The following is a 20,675-nucleotide window of genomic DNA, read 5'->3' as shown; positions in this document are numbered from 1 at the left end:
TGATGAAAGATCTGGGCCTCCTAGATGGATGAGGTGGGGGATGGAGCAGGGTACATGCTAGGATAAATGGGACTGCAAAACAAAAACTAAGAGGAGTTAGCTAATGATGTCATATGGCTGCTTACTTCTGAGAAATAGGCATGAGCTGCTAATTCCAATACCTGTAATAAGCAGTTAATTGAATTACGTTAATACATTTGATAATATTTTCATTAAATGCCATAAATATTGCCACGTTTAAAAATGCGCTAAATTCGTGAATATCTGGAAATTCTCTCCTGCTCCCTAAGCTTGAGAGGCCATGTGCTGAACAGGGTAGTTTCATACCCGTAGTTAGTATTTATTAGCTTTTAAAAATTCTTAGGAAGAAGAGTAGAAAGCTTCTATTGAGTATGAATTCATTTAGTAAAGGAACATTATAGATTAGGAGAAGCTTTCAAATGTAGACACTCATTGAAAGTTTTTACTCGTATTCTCCAAATTTTCATACAGGGCATATGCGTTCTGATATCTTCACTGAAAAGGGCAAGAATAAGTGTGATCTCAGAATGAACTGAAATACAAAGACCTGCGTTTTTTCACTTGAGCCCTTGAGCATGCACTCATGACACAGATAATCCCCAACACTTCAGCGATGGATGCAGTCAGAATTTTGAGTAGCAAGTTCAAAACGTCTGTGTCTAAAATAGTTTCACCAACACGCTGAGGAGTTAGGGACCAGCAGCTGACACTACATGCGAATGGAAGGCACCAGTAGACTACAGAGAGACCAGGTGTTTTACAGAGACACACAGGACAAAGTAGCTTTGAGTTCTCACACACATGGAACTTCTCTGGGGGAGAGGATGCTCACTACCTTTCAGATTAGTCCCTGTCTTTTCTCACTTTCCTTTGGCTTCAGCCAGAATATTCCACGACTGTCCATTTTTCCCACTTACCATTTTCATCGACAGCTAGTACACAGGCGCCTTTGGCCAGCAACTCTTCAACCACAGCCTTCAAGCCATTGCGTGCAGCAACGTGGAGGGGCCTATAAAACATGACACTGAGCATCAACTGGGATACATTTCTTGTGTGAAAATGGGTCAGCTGAGGTGGTAAGTTGTCCCCCTCACAAAAACTCCAAGGTCAGAATAGTACCTTGTACAAAACACTTTAGGTTTTTCAAATTTAGGTCTTTCAAACGTTCACCCAGGAAAGAATAAAATAGATAATGGGGGCAGTGAAAGTGAGCCCAGGAAAATCTAGAATAAAACAGTTTAAGGGGTTTCAGATATAGAGGGTGACATAAGCAAAACCAGAATAGGAAATGATCATGGCTTGATACATAAAATGTACCTGCTGATTGGTCCTAGGAAATATTCTAACTCTGTCCTTAATGTACCCACTGGGTTCTGTTCTGCTTACTAAGTGTCCTAATGTCTCCATGAAGCTAAACAATGGTCCCTATGTTGAGAAAGAGGGTGAGGGAGTAATATTGGATTAAATAAATGCCCAGTCTTTGGGCTCACTCAAGAATATACAAGGGACCCCAAAACTTGGGCAGTTCTTGTGTATTCTTTTGTCTCATTGTGTTTTTGATGTGTTCTCTGCAACCCATCCACTGGATGGAGGTAAAAGGTGCTAATATGATTGGCTTCATTGTTGTAAATTGCCACAATGTGGGGTTTATTAATATAGATAAAAGAAAGTATTTACGAATCTGGGGCCAGAGAGATAGCACATCACACAAAGGGCCTTTGCCTTGAATGTGCCTGACCCAGGACTGATGGTGGCTCGATTCCCAGTATCCCATATGGTCCTCCCGAGCCTGCCAGGAGTGATTTTTGAGCACAGAGCCAGGAGTAACCTCTGAGTGTCACCAGATGTGACCCAACAACAACAACAACAACAACAACAAAAAGAATCTATATATTATACATGCATTTTTACTTAAAGGAGAATTTGACTGGAGCTTTTCTAGGTATTAATAATCTAACTCTTCTTTCATGTTAGCTCAGATTTTTCTGTAGATACTACAAATAATTTTTTTATCTCAAACAACCTCGTGACATGAAATAGGAAAACAGAGGCAGAATTATCAAAACAGAAAATATCTTAATTTTTCTTTGTTCTGAAAGCAAGTTCCTAAGTACTTTTTTTTTTTTTTAAACTAGGGAATGCTTCAGCTTTTAGCTCTTTCATGCTGTGGGTGAGTTATACTGAATTATATCAAAATATAATTAAAACAAATAGCACAAAAGCTCTGCAAATGTATTCTGGGAACCTGATCTATTAAATTGTCATTTTCCAGTAAAAACACATAATGCAATATATTTATATAGAAATTTATTTTCTAACAGCCAATTGACTTTAAAAAGTTACCATATTCAAATATCATCCCTAAAGAAAACATACATCCTGTAAAATTTTGTAAAGTAATAAACTAATGATTGTAATAGAAAATGTCTAGCTTGGTCTGCCATTATAGGCATGTGTTTGTAAGAAAAGCCTGACCATATCTTTCACTGCAGTGTTGCCCAATACAGGACAAGCTCTTCATAGCTGTACAATAAATAACTATGACTCTCTGTCCCAGTTCAACTTGAAAAGTCACTTACGTCTGCAATGCATTATTTTTTGCATTAATAAGGCTCTCATCTTGTATCTTGTCAAGTATTAACAAGGCACATTTTTCATGACCCTAGGAAAAAAAATAAAAAGATAAGGAACAGGACAAACTGAAACTTTCTGTGGGAAAAAAAATCACCTAACTGTGCAATTAAATTTAAAATGGATCCTTGCCAATCTAAAATATTTCATAAAGCTCTTCTTAAAGTAATTTTTTCTTTTAAAAAGCAAATGATTCCAGGATCCTACATTCTCTGAGATTCTAGTAAAATAGACTAAGATTTGATTCATATAAGTCTGGCATAGAAGTGTACTATTTCAAAGATAAATTTTAGAATTTATGTCCAGAGAGTAGAAGAAGATCAGCGAGGTCAGTTGACCAGCAGAGAGTGGAATAAAGGCTATTTTTCAAATCCTCCTAAAGCCTCCCTAAGTCCTCAATTACCAACTCTATGCTTGTTTTATCCTCGAAATGCGCATTATATTGACTATTTGTGTAAACCACTATCTGCCTTACTAGACTCACTAAGGAAAGTCCATTCTTTTATTTCGCAATTGGGGGAAGATATTTCTGTGTCATGACAATAAATGGCTGATAACTAAAAAAAAAAAAAATCAATGGATAAATCAGAGTCTTTCACCATTTCACACTGTGCCCTGATGAGGCTCATATTTTCTAAGTGCTTGCTGCTCTGATCATAACCCACAGCCCTGCAGCAGAAGTCTCACTACTTAGAAAGGTTGAACTCCAGGCTGCACTCCATGTCTGTTAAAGCAGAATCTGAATTGTAAGCAGATCCTGGGGTGATTCATTTGCACTGAAAATGGGAAAAACACTATATTTCCTGCATTCATTAATAAGACATGGCTTGAAATGCATGCTAGAAAACAATATTTGTGTGGTTTGCATGGATTGCCCAGAGCATAGAGTAAGAAGATGCAAATGAAAGAAATACATGACACTTATGGTATCAAAGGTATAAAATACACCTTTAACATTACAGCTATAATAAAACAAACCAGGATCAGCAGATTCAACTAGCATTATAATGATATCTAGGGAAAGTCCAAATGCCATGTTAGGAATGTTCCTAGGGGGTTCCATTCTGATGTACTGCTGACATACTGTAAATATTTAGAACATGTCTGGGCGATTTGATACAGAAGAGACTCAACAGTCAAGTTTTAAACTCAATAATTTTACTTTTGTGAGTTTATTATTAAAGAATGAATAAGAATTTCTTAAAAATAAACTGTTGTTTATAGTAGCATATATTTTAAAAGAAGCAAATGTCTTATGGTGGATAGTTAGGTGAATAAAAGATGGTCTATTCCTAAGGTAGGATGCCACATATCCTCTAAGATGCTATAAAATATAATGTCTATGAGGAAGATATCTATTATAGATGATACAGCAGTAAAAATGATTATGAAGCAGTATGAACCTCCTTTTAAAAAAACATACACACCTACAAGCAAACTTCTTTTAAAGGCAAAAAGGGGTTGGAGTGACAGGGCAGTGGTAGGGCATTTGCCTTATACCCGGCTGACCCAGGATGGACCTTGGCTCGATCCCCAGCATCCCATACGGTCTCCCAAGCTGGGAGTGCTTTCTGAGCACATAGCCAAAAGTAACCCCTGAGTGTCACCAGGTGTGGCCCCAAAACAAAAACAAACAAACAAAAAGAAAGCAGGAACCTTGAGCAATGTGTTAACACAATACTATTTTTAAAAGGTTCAGCCCAAATACATTTTTTCCAATGACCTAATTATCAGAAAAGAAAGAGAGGATAGAAATGCACATGAATATATTTGGCTCATGTAAAGTGTTACTAGCTATATGTTTACAATGTCTTCAAATGAACAAAATGAAAACAATTAGAACTACTTATGTTTCATTTTTAAGTACTTAGCAATATTCGAAGTTGATTCGTAGCTCTGTGATCAGGGATCACTCTGGACACCCTTGGGTTCTGGACAAGCTTGGGGGACCATATGGGATACTGGGGATCAAACCCTGGTCAGCATGTGCAAGGCCTTACCTACTGTACTATCACTCTGGCCTCAGAATTACTTATATTTTAGGGGCCGGAGAGATAGCATGGAAGTAAGGCGTTTGCCTTTCATGCAGAAGGTCATTGGTTCAAATCCTGGCATCCCATATGGTCCCCAGTGCCTGCCAGGAGCGATTTCTGAGCGTGGAGCCAGGAGTGACCCCTGAGCACTGCTGGGTGTGACCCCAACCCCCCCCCCAAATTACTTATATTTTAAAAGCTACATGACTGAGGTCCTAACCTATGTTTAAAGTCAAATTCTAGAGAGTCCAGGGATTTGTCTAAGTATGGAGCGATGGCTTCAATTATAGCACTTCCCCTCATGAAGAACGTGATCTCAGTAGCACCACCATGATCTGGGCACCACCACGATAAAAAAAAAAAAAAGCCAACGGTTATAATAACCCTAGGATACAGTAACCAAGTGTGTGTGTGCAACTACTGACTAATGTGTCCAAGCCATGGAAAGCACCAAAATCAAATGTGTGTGAGCAACACATCAACCAGTTACACAATCAGTGTGTGATTCCCTCCAGTCATTGCTGCAACAAGAAAAAAGGGGAAATAAATAAATACATACATATATATATATATATATAACTAGAAAATGACACAAAGATTAAAATAATAGCCACATAAAAACAGATGGCATTAAATGCAAGTGGTATTTGCCATCAATTCTTTGCTTTCCTGCTGCACCCTCTCATTCCACTTATAGTTGAAAATATTTTAGAAAAATGGACATCTTTGTTAAGAACCATGATAGAAATGTATCTGCTGTTGTTGTTATTATTGTGAAACTAAGCAACAGAGCCTCTAAGTTCATGTACATACTTTACTACTGGCCAAATGTAAGGGTGTGTTCAAATCCTTGTCCTTGACAGTCAGATCAGCCTGGGCACTATTAACCAAAATATCTACAAGGAAAAAATAAAAGAAAATTTTTAGACATACTGTGAAGATGTGACTATAAACAATAATTTAAACAATGTTTAAATTACTAATTTTAAATGTATTTAATGATATTAAAGAAAAGAGGAACAATTTATTGATGTATCAATTTTGATTTTATTGATGATCAATTTTATTAACTTATGGATATAACAATTTTATTAATGTAACAATTTACTGATGCATCAGTGCAATTTATTGATTAATGTATCTTATCCAAATTCAATGCATACACAGAGGCATTGATTGTATTGATTTTGAGAGCTTCTCTTTCTACATATAGTAATTCTGTGGGATGTTAGGGGGACTGTTAGTGGGAAAGTTGACTCATTTGACAAAGTTCCCCAGTAAATCACTAACTGGCAATAAAGAAAGAACAAGCAGACTTAAGCAGCTAAAATAAAGTCAAAATGATTAAAACATCATCATCAACAACAACAATACATGTGCAACTGAGAAGAGAGAGCATTTCTCAATTTTTCTGCTTTGTTTTGCAGCAGACCTAAATGTGAAGTCCTTTGTTGAGTACATACCCACAGCGCCTGCCTGTCCATTCTCAGCGGCCATCATCAGGGCTGTTTTTCCTGAATTGTCAGCCACGTTCACAGCAGCGTTGTGTCTCAGAAGAAGCTGTAAGCACTCTACGTGGTCAGTGAATGCTGCCGCATGAAGTGGTGTCCTAGCAATTTCAAACATGCATGACTTGAGTTTTCTTTTAATGTACCACATTGAAAACAGAATAAAATTAATTTAGCACATCCTCTTTCTCCAAATATCAGAGAAACACGGGCCTGATGTTGTCTTAGAATGTAAAGTTTAGGCCTTGGATGAAGCTCGGCAGTAGAGTACCTGCTTTGCATGTGTGAAGCCCTGGGTTTAATATCTGACAACACACCAAAAGACCCTTCCCCCCCAAAAAATATCATAAAACTTCTTGTGTACAGAGAAAATGATCCATCTATCCTCTTATTAGAGGATGGGCTTATAGGAACGGTTCCTCCTAGATTTTGAGGTATATTTTGTGATCCTAATAATGAAATTAGTATCTTAGTAATCCTTTAATGAATACCAGGACTTTCTCTCATCTTGGATAATTGCCAAGTTAAGCCTTAAATTCTTAATTAGCTGCACTAAAATTTTTTCACTAAGAAATATTTTTTAAAGCTCACATCATTTAGTGTGGACAGATAATTTCTTTGGTTTTATTTATCAAAATGTAAAACTATGAGTGTTTAAATCAAGTTATTTCACATATAGAATTTTATCTACTCAATCAGTGAGATAAATAGACCAGGTATAAGAACATTCACTGCATAACTCTTTAAAATATCAAAATACTGTAAATAATTTTTAAAATGTGATACCATATATATATATGGTATATAAAGTTTTCTATGTCATAACAAAAGTAGGACACTGCTATAGAATACTCATTATCATCTTCATAAAAACAACATATAAACAATATTTGTATGTATATTTATATTTATTTTTAGAAAATGTTTGAGAATATAAAAATTTGGGAGAGGTTTTCTCCCAAAGTAAACTTCTGTGCTGAGAAACATTTCCTGTCATAAGCCTTTAATCTGTTTAATGCTTAAAACTATGCCAATATATAATTTTTCCAATGAGAATATGTTTGAATATTCTGCAATCACAAAGCTCAGATGAGTATTCACCAAGACAAGAGATAGACACGTCATCTTAGGACACTTACCTGCCTTTGTCATCTCTACAGTTCACAATACTCGAATCTATGGCCCCAAGTAACATTGATGCACAATTCTCATGATCATTTATTCTAAAATAAAAGTGGAATAAAAAACTTTAAAACTTGTTCTTTTAAATTTTTTTTGTCTAAAAACACCATGATTTACAAAGTAAATTATAGTTAAGTTTTAGGCATATAATGGTTCCAGCACCAATATCATCACCAATGTCAACTTCCCCTTACCAATGTTTCCAATTCCCTTCCATTCCCAATTCCCTTTTTTTAAGTATGATTGTTGAAGTTTGGGTCTAAAGAGATTTCAGTTCTGTTGACTCCTCCATTGTTTGAACATTGAGGTTTATTATTCTTTAACACTATTGATGACCTAATTCTTCTTGATCTATAACCCCATCACTTCTCATCTGTGTTTTATCCCTCCCCAATTCTATTTCTTTCCTTCTCTACCCTATACTATGGGGCCAAGAATGATACAGATACCCCCCATTTAAAACAATTGTATTTGTTTTCTTTTAACTAGAAAACATTTTGTGAATTTGTATGTCAACCTTGCACAAGGTCATGGTAATCTTTTCTGTATCACTCCAATTTTAATATATATGCTGCTGAAACAAGCACACCTTTGTATTATTTCATTCAGTCTAAATCTTACTCTTTAAAAAACTGTAATTTCCCTTCTCTGGCATCTTCCTATGCTCTATACAATAATCTGAGGTATTCTAAAAAAATAAGGTGCAAATATTTGTGGTCTATGTTCTGTTAAAAAGATTAGAGTAGTAATTTTTATGATAAAGCCTTATTTAATACTGTGTGTATATGTGTGTTGATGGGAATAGAATATGGGGATTCATGCACACAAGGCAAGTGCTCTACGTCGAAGCCACTTTCTGTTTTATGAAGGCAGGATGGGAGCTGAAACTGACTTCTAATGACATGGAGAATCAAGTGCCCAGTGAATTCACTGACTCTTTTCTCATTGTTACCAAGGGGTGATAGAAAGCCTCACTGAGACTTGAGCTCTAGCTCTCCAAACCAATGTTATCATAATTTCTTTTTAAGGACAGGAATCTGTTAAAGTTCACAGAAATGTTCTGAGATTCCAGAAAGTTTCTGGAACAGTTATATTGGGAGTGCATAGCAGGTCATAGTACTAAAAGACTACAGGAGTTGGTTTGTTTATATATATATATATATATATATATATATATATATATATATATCTTTGTTTAAGCACCATGATTACAAACATGTTTGTAGTTGGGTTTCAGTTATAAAAAGAATACCTCCTTTCACTAGTGCAACATTCTTACCACCAGTGCTCCCTATCTCCATTTTCCCCACCCCCTGCCTGTATTCGAGACAGGCATTCTACTCTCATTTATTAACATTCTCGTGATAGTTGTTAGTGCTGTTATTTCTCTAAGTACACTCACCACTCTTTGTGGTGAGCTTTATATCGTGAGCTGGTTCTTTCAGCCCTCATCTTTATTGTTTCTGGGTATTATTACTATAACATCTTTTATTTTTCTTAAAACCCATAAATGAGTGAGACTATTCTATGTCTATCTCTCTCCCTCTGACTGACTTATTTCACTCAGCATAATAGTTTCCATGTCCATCCATGTATAGGAAAATTTCATGACTTCATCTCTCCTGATGGCTACACAATAGTTCATTGTGTATATGCACCACAGTTTCTTTAGCCATTCATCTGTTGAAGGGCATCTTGGTTGTTTACAGATTTTAACTATTGTAACTAGCACTGCAATGAATATAGGTGTGCAGAAGGCATTTTTGTACTGTGTTTTCTTTTGGGTTTTGGTTTTGGTTTTGGGGCCACACCTGGCAGTGCTCAGGGGTTACTTTTGGCTTTGCACTCAGGAACCGCTCCTGGCAGGCTCAGGGGACCATATGGCATGCTAGGAATCAAACCCAGGTTTATCCTGGGTTGGCTGAGGTTAAGTCAAATGCCCTACCGCTGTGCTATTGCTCTGGCCCCTGTATCACGTCTTTTGTGTTCCTAGGATATATCCCTAGGAGTGGTATAGCTGGATCATATTGGAGCTCAATTTCCAGTTTTTTGAGGAATCTCTATATTACTTTCCATAAGGGCTGGTCTAGATGGCATTCCCACCAGCAGCGAATGAGAATTCCTTTCTCCCCACATCTTCGTCAGCAGAGATTGTTTTTGTTCTTTGTGATATGTGACAATCTCTGTGGCATGAGAGGAATTTTTGACATAAGTCTACAGCATAAAAGACTGGCGAAATCAATTAAGAAAAGAAAATTGGACTGGTTTTGGTATAAGGGAAAGAAACTAAGGCAAGAATCTTGAACTGTTTTTGAATATTGGCCCATCAGAAATCATTATTAGAGCCTTCACCACTAGAAAAAAAAATCTCACTAGATGAGGAATTGTTAAGGGATGTGTCAGGAGTCAAAGTGAGAAAACTGGAGGGTTTAGATGGTATGTTTATCACCTAAATCTAATATTCCTGGGCCAAGATATGTTGGTGAGGAAACAGAGTAGGTCAATAGGGCAAACTCAAGATGATTTCCAAAGAGGTTAGGCAGGTGAAGAGTATCAAAAGGTCTAAAGTTGTAGTTATAAAGTAAAATTATAAATAGGTATGTAACATACAGCACATGATTTTAGTAACTAATACTATACTGCAGATTTTAAAGTTGCTGAGATAAATCTTAAAGGTTATATTTTTTCCAGGAGAAAAAAATAATTGCAACTATATCTGGTAATGAATGATAACTAGACTGATAGTGGTGACTATTTTGCTATGTAAATCAGTATTCTTTTATTGATTTATGTTGCACATCTGAAACTAATATAACATTATATGTCAGTAATACTTAGAAAAAGAAACATGACTGAAACCCAAACACAATCATGTATGTAATAAATTTGTTTAAATAAAAAAAAAAGAAAAAAAATAATATCTGACATTCTCACTATGCTATCAGTTCAAGTAACTTGTAACTTTTCTTAGATTCAACCAAGTTTTCTAATAAAACTTCTTGTTGGTTATTTAAAAAAAAAAAGAAAAAGAAAATTCTCACACAAGTTTTATTGTAAAACAGCACAAAATTTCCAATGCAAAGATATATTTTTCTAAATATTAATTTGACTCCAAGAGATTCAAGGTTTAGTTAAAAAAATAAGATCCTCTAGTATCAAAGAATGGAATAATTATCTTCAGTCAAAACTGCTTAGTTTGTATTTTAAGGACAATGACCCTAAATACTATATATCTCAACAAAAAAGAGCCAAAATTAGACTACCCTAAATTATATTATCATTATTAATATTATTTTGCTTTTGGGGCCACACCCTGTGATGCTCAGGGGTAACTCCTGGTTATGTGCTCAGAAATCGCTCCTGGCTCGGGGGACCATATGGGATGCCAGGGGATCAAACCAGTCTGTCCTAGATCAGCTGTGCTATCAGTCTGTCCCTATACCCTAAATTATTATGGTCATTCGGATTAATCCAATGGAACAAGACTTCTCATGTATGAAACACAATTGAAACAGGAGTTTCCAAATCACAGAACAAGTTACCCATTTTAACTAGTATCAGAAGGCTTTATTTTCATGATTTCAACATAACTTCTTTGTAAAAGATTAATGAAAAATTAATCTTCTAAGAGGTCCCTAAAACAAAAGACTCTACAATTGTGTAAATACTCCAGGTGAAGTAGAGACATGCTTAAACAAAATACATAAGCAGGCTAAGTGGCTTAAAGAAGTATCTCCCCTTCATGATTTTTTGAGTTTTGGGGGGGCTACACCTTGTTTTTCTCAGGGTTTACTACTGACTCTGCACTCAAGGATCATTCCTGGAGGGTTTGGGGGAGCTGTCTATAGTGTTGGGGATTAAACCTGGGTGGGACTGTATGCAAGGCAAATGCCTTACCTTCTGTATTATTGCTCTGCCCTCCACCCTCAGGATTGTTTTTAAACTTGCTAGGTTGGTTCACAGAAAACCGGTCTCAGAGTGCCCTGAAAACCTGAGATCCTTTTACTATTAGTAATTAACTCCCCATTCAGCTATATTCTCTAAAGGATTTTACACAGTCATCAATCAGCTAACAAATGATCTCTCTGCAACAGAAGTGATAAACCTGATCTGAAAATACACACTCCAAGACCCACCAGAATTGATACTAACTTATGGCATCATCTTTAATCAGCTGCTTACTTGTCTTGAAGATGATAAAGAGAGGGGAATTGTCAAGTTGATCTCCCCATAATCTTTCCACAGTGGGTCAGGTGAGATATTATATGGCATCAAAATAAAACTTAACTTTTAGTACTTATGCACTTGTAAAACAATCTACCTAGAAGTCTATGTAACCAATACACAGTTATCAGGTTACTCAGGAAATTTCTCATTCCCATCGTATTTTAAATACAGCTAAATATGTATATCAGCCTAACAAGTATTTTATTTCTTCTTGTCTTTGTCTCCTATTCTTTATCTCGTAAAAGGTGCCAGCCTTCTGGTACACAGTGCAATTCTCTGAATTATTGAGAGTATAGATTACCTGCTTCAAGAAGTGTTATAGATTTTTATATCAACTAAATTGCCTTTAAAAATTATTTTTAAAGTCTTAATGTCAGGCATTTTGCAATTTCAGCATCTTTAGAACCTGTATATTCAGGAAGGTGTTTACTGCTTTCGCACAGATGAGGCATCATGTTAAGTATTTTGAAAATATCAAAATGAAAACAACATCTTTTCTACAACCTGGGAATCATTCCTAATCTTGACTTCTTACTCCATCCTTTCTGAACACTCTATGCCTCAAATATTTTCTAGTAGAACAGCCGAGCTTAATGCATAGCCAGTGATAATACAAAGACAAAGAAAGCAACTCTGAATTGTGCCTCTAGCCTCTAGGCTGACCAGAGGTCTGACTTAAACCTGCAGCATTTTCTTAACAATGACTCACACTATGAAACTGGAACCAAAGTTATAATCTCCAAAATAAAAAAAAAATAAAATACCTTCACCATACAAAGAACAGAGAATAGCAAAACATGAACAGTCTTTCCAGTATAAAATGTCTTTCAAATCATTCATAGTTTATTGTTCTTAGCTTGTTTATTTTGACAATTTGAAAATAAGTATGATGTATATTTAAAGAGCTCTATACATGGCTGGAAAGAGCATCTCATGCCATCCATTCATGCAGGTTTTCTAAAGCAGTAATTAAGGAGGTATTACTTAATTTAGGAATTAAGAAGATTATTTCACCCTTCCCTTCATAAAAAAAACCCTCTGGAACATCATTATTAGCATACTTTGTTATCAGACTTAGTTACTCTTGCAGAAAAAGAAAAGAGAGAATATAATATTTAGTTTAAAAGCTTTCTTTCCCTATATGGCAATTCCATTCTGTAGTTAGAAGAATTAAAGCAACATCATTAACCTCTAGCATTTCTACTTACATTGCACAGTGCAGGGGAGTAAAGGGATTGCCAACAAATTTGCGAAAACATTTTTGCTCCAAAAGTACCTCTATGCAGTTTTCATTACCTGCAAGGAATCAAAAGAATTTAGAAAGCACCCAAGAAAGATTCTTTGTTCAAAACAACCCTACTTTTTCCCACTAAGTATAGAGTTCTGATTTATGTCTATCCTCAATCATCTGAGTATTCATTCTGAATGCAATAGAATTCATAAAATGTCAAAAGAATATTAATTGTTCTCACAGGTGGCATGAGACATATAAAGTAAAAGTAAAGGCCAGGGGGCTGGCACTTGCCTTGCTTAATGTCAACCCAACATTGTTCCCTGGCAACTGTAAGATTCCCCAAGCCCTCCAGGAGTGATTCCTGAGTGCAGTGCTACGAGAAAGCCCTGTGCACTGCCAGGTGTGGCCCCAAAACAAAATGGACAAACAAAAAGTAAAGGCCCATATAGATAGAAATAGAAGGGACCTCATTTGAAAGCAAAATAGATTCTGCTAATTGCCTCTCTGCTTAGGTGTCTAATTGGTGAGCCCCACTTTGCTGCCCTTATGTAACAGTGCTGCATACATGTTTAAAATGGCACCAATAATAGTTACCGGAAGTAGTATATACCCAGGATGAATGAATGTGAGGGACTTTTTTATAACCAAGTACCAATAGTTTCTAAATCCACTGATTTTGAGTTAAGTAAGGCCCCAGGTCTGTCAGCTGAATCACTATGGAATATTGCTCAACTAATTTGGGATCTATAAGACTCAGTTTCTCAAATACATATCTATTTAAAATGCATAGAAATATCTACCTCACTTACAACACAACTTTCTCTAATAAATGATCGAATAAAGTTTGTGAAGTAACATAAAATTGTTAAGGCAAAAGAGTCAAAGCTAGTTGACTAGCTTTGTGTTGGCCAGACAACTTGTTTGGGGTTAAGCTCAGTGATAAAATGTTTATTGAGAGTTTTCCCGTGATTTAATCTCAGAGTACTGTAAAATATAATGTCAGATGTATGGTACAGAGGGAACTTAGTGATAAAATGCTGATAGAGTTCCCCATGATTTAATTCTAGAATCCTGTAGACTCTCAGATGTATGGTACTGAGGAAACTCAGTGATAAAATGTTTATAGAGTTTCCCTATGATTTAATCTCAGAATCCTGTAGGTATAGAAGAAAAAGGTAAGACTGCATTTAGGAAGATACAGAAGCACAAAAGAACAAGGAAATAGTATAACAGTTAGAAGCCAAGCTAAGGTTTGGTCATCGGCACAACATGGCCTAGGAGCACTTGGTATCACTGACCTCTGGAATACTCAGCATTGCTGGTCTCGGGTGCACTGAATATTGCCGGCCTCGGGAGCACTAAGCATTCCTGGCTGGATCACTGGACACCAATCAGCCCCAGCAAACCTGAGTCCTTGGCCCAGCATTGACCCACTGGCTCTGTTGACCATCTATCACTGGGAGTAATTCCCACTACTGTTGAGCACACTTGGGAGACTCCTACCTCCCCCCAAAATATAGAAGATATCTTGATTATAAAGAGTCCTTCAAGTGACCTAACTTAGGACAGAATCAGTTTGTACTGGTCATACACACATCATTCCCCAAATGAGTAAGTCCAATCTAAAGGTGTATGTAGATAAAACAGGGATCCTTGAACTACTATCAGGATTTCAAACAGCCCAGTGAAGTGCATTTGGGGAAAATGGGAGCTTGAAACTCAGAATTGGAAGAATGTGCTGGAAAGTGTAACCGTTTAGAGTGGAAAGAACTATCATTCTCACTTCAGCTCACAGGATCGAAGTGGAAGAGGGTGAAGTCTGGACATTTGTATCAACATCAGAATCAGTTCTCTGAATTTTCTTTCCCTTTCCAGAAGAAAAAGAATTTACAGATTGACCAGGGCGCCCTCAGCTGGTGGGTTTAAAAAAATTCTAAATGGGGCCCGGAGAGAGAGCATAGGGGGTTTGCCTTGCAAGCAGCCGATCCAGGACCAAAGGTGGTTGGTTTGAATCCCGGTGTCTCATATCGTCTCCTGTGCCTGCTAGGAGCTATTTCTGAGCAGACAGTCAGAAGTAACCCCTGAGCACCGCCGGGTGTAACCCAAAAACAAAACAAAAAACAAAAAACAAAAAAAATCTAAATGCAGAAACCACAGATGACCATGTTAAAAAAAACTCTCTTAGAGGAGAGACCCACTAACAACAAATGAACTATAATGAAAATATAATATAAGGTATCAAATAAATATAATTGAATACCAGAAAGAACTTTGTGGACATAATATTTTCTAAGTAAAATTTTTCATTAAGAACTGAAAATAGAGAAAATAAAAGATCAAAGCAAAGTAAGGAAAATATGCATATAAGCTTAGTGTTAGGAGAATTTCTGAAGCAGGACTAGAAGCCTCCATAACATGAAGTAAAATTATGACATGGTAAACTGGATGAAAGTTCAAAATCTTTGCTTGGAAAAAAGGTTATAAAATTTCCATTAGAAAGGAACAAGGACAAATGGCAGATTGAGGAAAGCATTTGTAATATACCTAATACAGAGATAAAAACATATGGCTAAGACAAGGTGCTCCTAAATATAGAAAAAAGACAATAAAGAGCAAGAGATAGAAAAAGTAATATTCAGAAAGTGACACAATTACATGTACAAAGACACTACTAGATAAGGAAACAAATGAAAATAATAATATAGTCTTTCTTGGCTGTTCAAATTGACAAAAAGAAAAATGATTTTTATCATCTTGGAGTGCTCAGGCAAATCTTGATAAAATAGCAATTTTTTATGTACATGGTTGGTGGGTTAATATATCATGATTTCTTTTCTGCATGCAAAGTAATACGGTATGAGTTACTAAAGATTAAAAAAATATACCAGAAGTAAAATTGAAAATATTTGATAGAATTTAAGATATCATAACATGAATGCACATACTGTTGTAATATTTATAAATAGAATAAAGATAATCCAAATATCCATTAACAAGAAGCTTATTGAATAAAGAGCAACTTATCATGTGCACATAGTTCTATGTTTTCTGTTATGAATTAATGTACAACTACTTAAAGGTTCTTTTAATATTGATATATTGGTTTACTAGGGTATCTGGAATAGACGCTAAGTAATTACAAAAATAAAGTCAGGGGCCAGAGCAATGGTACAGCAGTAGGGTGTTCGCCTTGAACGCAGCTGACCCAGGACAGATCACAGTTAGATCCTCTAGCGTCCTATATGGTCCCCCCATGTCAGGAGCGATTCCTGAGTGCATAGCCAGGAGTAACCCCTGAGTGTCATCAGATGTGGTCCAAAAATAAATAAATAAAAAAATAAAGTCATAGAATAATAGGTACATAATTTCTATCTAAAAACTTGATGCTCATCTACTAGCATTTATTTATAGTCTCAAGGTAAACATCATGAAGAACACATGTTACATTCTATCAAATTTACTTTAGACAATTCAGTATTTTTGAAACATTAAAATTAGAACATCTTTGTTTTGTATTAAAATGAGGGAAATGAAAAATAAACTAGCAAGTACAACAAAATAAATTGGAGAAAATAAAAATACCAAAAGGCATCATGTAGATACATTCGATTGTGAGAAGTTATCACAATTTTTCCATCTCAATCTCTGTAGAAAACCTGCTAATCTCATATACAGATCATAAACCTTCACTAAAACTTTGATTTCAGTTATCAAAAATCTGAGTCACTGCTGAGCTTAGAAGGGGAAAAGTGAACTTTTATTCCTTAAGGCAACATGGCCAGCCAAGGAGTGAAAACAATTCTGTAAAAAATGTTATCTTGGATGTAGAAAGAACAAGAGCCATGGCTTCTAGCACTATGCTAACAAGTACGTATGAAGTAGGAATTTTACAGGAATCAGTCATATGACAACCCACTCACCATTGTAACAAGCCCAGTGCAGTGGGGTATAGCCTTGGTTATCTTTGAAAGAACAGTCTTCTTCAGACATTGCAATCTGGAGCAGCTCACTCAACCATGTGGCATGGCCACGGGCAGCTGCATAGTGTAGAGGGGTTCTCCCTCTGGAATCTCTACAGAGAATGGACACTTCTTGTTCCAGCAGCATTTGCACACATTCTTCATGTCCCGTCATAATCTGTTGCATTTTAATTAAAATAACAAAAAAATAAAATTGGAAAATTAGAAAACTTAGGGACTCAAGACTTAGCAAAATAAGGCTGAGAATACAGAGTTAAGTGGGTGTGGGCTTTAGGGCAAGCTGGCTCTGTACTTCTGAAGAGAGGCTGAGAAATCTAAGTGGAACTCAATAGGAAAGTCTCTGTGAGTAACAACATTTTGGAAATACTTTGACTCCCTTCAAACTGCACTAAAATTGGTAACTTGATTGAGTGCTTTAGAATCAGGGAGGTGTGAATTAAGCGGAACTCCTACTTGTGAAATTTGGACAAGTTTATTCTCTTTTCTGGGCATAACTGTATCCATCTATGAAAGGGAATGATAGCAAAGACCACTAGGGTTGACAGGACAACTACATAGGAATATAAAGGATTCTGCCCGTTAGCACAGCTAACAAAAAACACTGAGAAAAGACTATTATTTTAACATTAGCTACCAAGAATTCCTTTTTATTGTACTTTAGCATTATGTTTAACATCATTCCTCAGTAACTCTTCTGACTTCTGCTTTTGCTTCATTTTGTTTACTTGACACACTTAAAAAACAACACAACAACTATAGATAAAGAATTCTTCACAGTACAATTAACTCAGAAGCATATACATTTCAGGGGAAGAATGGACCATCAATAACTATAGAAATCAGGGCAGCATGACTATTCAAAATGAAGAAATAATGAAAATAAACTAGGACATTTGTATATAGCAAGAGACTATGTACATAGCAAGAGACTAAAAATGATGGGACAGAAAAATGCAGAGGCAGAAAAAAATGTCTAAACACTCGAGACAAAAGCAGGTTTCAAATAGCATTTAAAACATTAAAACAAATACGAGCAGTCTAGAAAATTTACAAATAGTATCTAAATGGTCATTGTGATTTTTTTTTTCCTATTAAGAAATAGTTTGTAGGGGCCGGAGAGATAGCATGGAGGTAAGGCATTTGCCTTTCATGCAGAAGGTCATCGGTTCAAATCCCGGTGTCCCATATGGTCCCCCATGCCTGCCAGGAGCAATTTCGGAGCATAGAGCCAGGAGTAACCCCTGAGCACTGCCGGGTATGACCCAAAAACCACAAAAAAAAAAAAAAGAAGAAAGAAAGAAAGAAAGAAAGAAAGAAAGAAAGAAAGAAAGAAAGAAAGAAAGAAAGAAAGAAAGAAAGAAAGAAAGAAAGAAAGAAAGAAAGAAGAAAAGAAAGAAAGAAAGAAAGAAAGAAAGAAAGAAAGAAAGAAGAAAGAAAGAAAGAAAGAAATAGTTTGTAAATTTTCTAGACTACTCATGTAATTTGAAACCTGAAAGCAAAAGCATTTTTATCAATAGTGAGAGTCATATATTATCAGAGTTAAAATTTCCAAAAAAAGACCTGAGAATACCTGGTACTCTTTTGTCTTTAAGAAAGATCTTGGAATTTATTTTTAAGAGGCTGTGCTTCATTGGTTATCCAAGGAAGCAAATGTGGTGCTAAAAATTCACATGGGAATAACAGAGGAAATAGGCTCATAACCAAATTTCTTGATGAAGGTTGAGGAAACTGTACCTACCCCCCTGTGTAAGGCTGTGCAGCCCATGACGTCAACTGCATCAACATTCGCTTCCTTTTCAAGTAACAATGAAACAGCATCAATGTGCCCATAAGCAACAGCAAGCATCAGTGGGGTTCTAGTGAGAGAAGTCAGTTAGACATCTTAAAGATTTAAAAAATACTAATCACTTCCCTTTGTCTCTTGTCATTTTTGCCCCTCAATTTTTCCTCTTAACATTGCTTACCATTTTCTGAGTGTCTACCATTTGCGAGATGCTACACTGAAGCACCATCTGCTGCTATTTCTAATGACCATGTGAAATGCCATTAGAACGATCAATTACTAAATAACAACTGGACAGGGAGTCCATGTGTATATAGACCTTGAAATTTTATCAGAGTTGCTCTGTATTCATAGTTTTGTGAGAGTGGAGGCTTTCTGGTCAAGATTTCTCTTAAGTAAAGCTTTATTGCCTCAAATAAATAGCTGAAAAGTCTAGAATAAAGGACAGAAAAGCGGGGTCCAGAAGGTGAGATCCCAAACATTGTCTGACACTGCCCTTCCAATTGTTTAAGAGGAGGCATATGAGAAATGACAGAAAATACTGTAGAAAACTACCCGAAGGCAGTAAAGCATCTAAAGGAGGCTCAGTGACACCTTGAGGTCCACCGTACTGACAATGATTTGTAAAATCATGCAGAGCTTCAGAGAGGTAAGAGTGGATGGAAAGAAGGAATAATTGAGGAGATATTTGTTAAGGGCCTGGAAGCATGACATAAAAATGAGCTTCTTTTCAGGGTCCTAGGGACAGTATGGTGAGAAGGGAGCTTGCCATACATGCAACCAACACAGGTTTGGGATCCAATCTGGTCCCTTGAGCCTTCCAGGAATGATCCCTGAGTGCAGAGCCTGAAGAAAGCCCTGAGTACAGCAGGGTGTGGCCTCAAACAAACAAATATAAATGAAACATAACTTTTTCACCAAGATACCCAATCCTACACATTATTTGGATTTAACTATCTACACACCCACACCCACACCCTCACACACACACACACACACACACACACACACACACACACCCACACCCACACCACAAGCACAAAGCCACCTCTCTGTTGCCAAGCTGTGATCTATCAGTTTTATCCAAATATGTACCATGAACCTAGAACTCAACAGTTAGTCTTTGCAGCTATTTAACAGATTAACCAATAACCTGTCATGACTAAACTACCAATCCAGACTACCAGACCAAGTAAGGAAACACTTACTGTCCTTTGGCATCTTTCACATCAACGGCTTCTGGGTTGTCTGCGATTTCTAATAACAGTCGCAAGCACAGTGTGTGACCATTCATCACTGCAAAAGAAAAGAATGGACTTACTTTCACAGACCATCTCTCCAAAGTGAAATGCTTTTGGCTTTCAGTGGACATGAACTAAGACTTACTGCTAATTGGCATTTTTTTTTTTTTGGAGACTAAGTCGTTCTTTAGGAAGGCAAATGATTCTAAATAAAATAACACCCACAATTAGGAACACTCAATAATAATGAACATTTGGGGTGTTGTTTCTACTCCATATTGACCCTTGATTTTCTTCCCCTATTCTGTCTTTAGAGGCAACTAGCAAATGAGTTTGATGCTTTTCTAAATGGTAGCTTCTTGCCCCTAATGGTTCAAAAAGTTACTAGGACTACTGGATTAAGCAATACTGAAGAATTTTTAAAAGGAAAAATAGGTTCCTACAAACCTCTGTTCCCATTTTTATCAACTAATCAATGCATACCCTTACTACATATATGTTTCTATTAAAAAAAGAAATATATTTGATACACACATTAATATTAAGCTCATGGCCAACAGCACACTAGACAGTGATATATCTCAAATACAATTAATTTTCTCCCCAAACTTAATGCACTTTTATTTTCCTTTTGCATCACTAGGAACATTTCAGCACTATGTTTAAACACCTTTTACAACACAAATTTACAAATAAAATCAGCAAAAAATATAAAGAAAAGAAAATAGCCCTATGTGGCCAGAGTTCTCTGTGGTTCCTAAATTCCTCAAGCTAGAGCCTTTCCTTTGTCTTCCATGTCTTCCTCTATCCCTCCAGTGGGCAGGACTGCACCCCT

General features: G+C 36.3%; 1 protein-coding gene and 1 non-coding gene across 2 annotated transcripts in view; both read right to left on the bottom strand.

Annotated features, from left to right (window-relative positions):
• ANKRD44 (ankyrin repeat domain 44) overlaps window positions 1-20,675 on the bottom strand; it is a 342,805-nt gene that overhangs the window by 3,684 nt on the left and 318,446 nt on the right. The window contains exons 19-28 of the mRNA XM_049773177.1: window positions 19,808-19,895; window positions 18,555-18,672; window positions 16,757-16,973; window positions 12,811-12,898; window positions 7,333-7,416; window positions 6,149-6,294; window positions 5,499-5,581; window positions 2,601-2,683; window positions 939-1,030; window positions 126-161 (exon numbers count right to left, since the gene is read on the bottom strand). Coding sequence (XP_049629134.1) covers window positions 126-161; window positions 939-1,030; window positions 2,601-2,683; window positions 5,499-5,581; window positions 6,149-6,294; window positions 7,333-7,416; window positions 12,811-12,898; window positions 16,757-16,973; window positions 18,555-18,672; window positions 19,808-19,895 — 1,035 coding nt within the window. The remainder of the gene's footprint in view (window positions 1-125; window positions 162-938; window positions 1,031-2,600; window positions 2,684-5,498; window positions 5,582-6,148; window positions 6,295-7,332; window positions 7,417-12,810; window positions 12,899-16,756; window positions 16,974-18,554; window positions 18,673-19,807; window positions 19,896-20,675) is intronic.
• On the bottom strand, window positions 7,857-7,962 carry LOC126009879 (U6 spliceosomal RNA). Its single transcript, XR_007496056.1, has one exon. It is a non-coding gene; the product is annotated as a U6 spliceosomal RNA (small nuclear RNA).

The sequence above is a fragment of the Suncus etruscus genome, chromosome 5 (genome assembly GCF_024139225.1).
Source record: "Suncus etruscus isolate mSunEtr1 chromosome 5, mSunEtr1.pri.cur, whole genome shotgun sequence".
Classification (NCBI taxonomy): Eukaryota; Metazoa; Chordata; class Mammalia; order Eulipotyphla; family Soricidae; genus Suncus; species Suncus etruscus.
The sequence above is the reverse complement of the archived record's forward strand: the minus strand, read 5'-3'. Positions and strand labels throughout refer to the sequence as shown.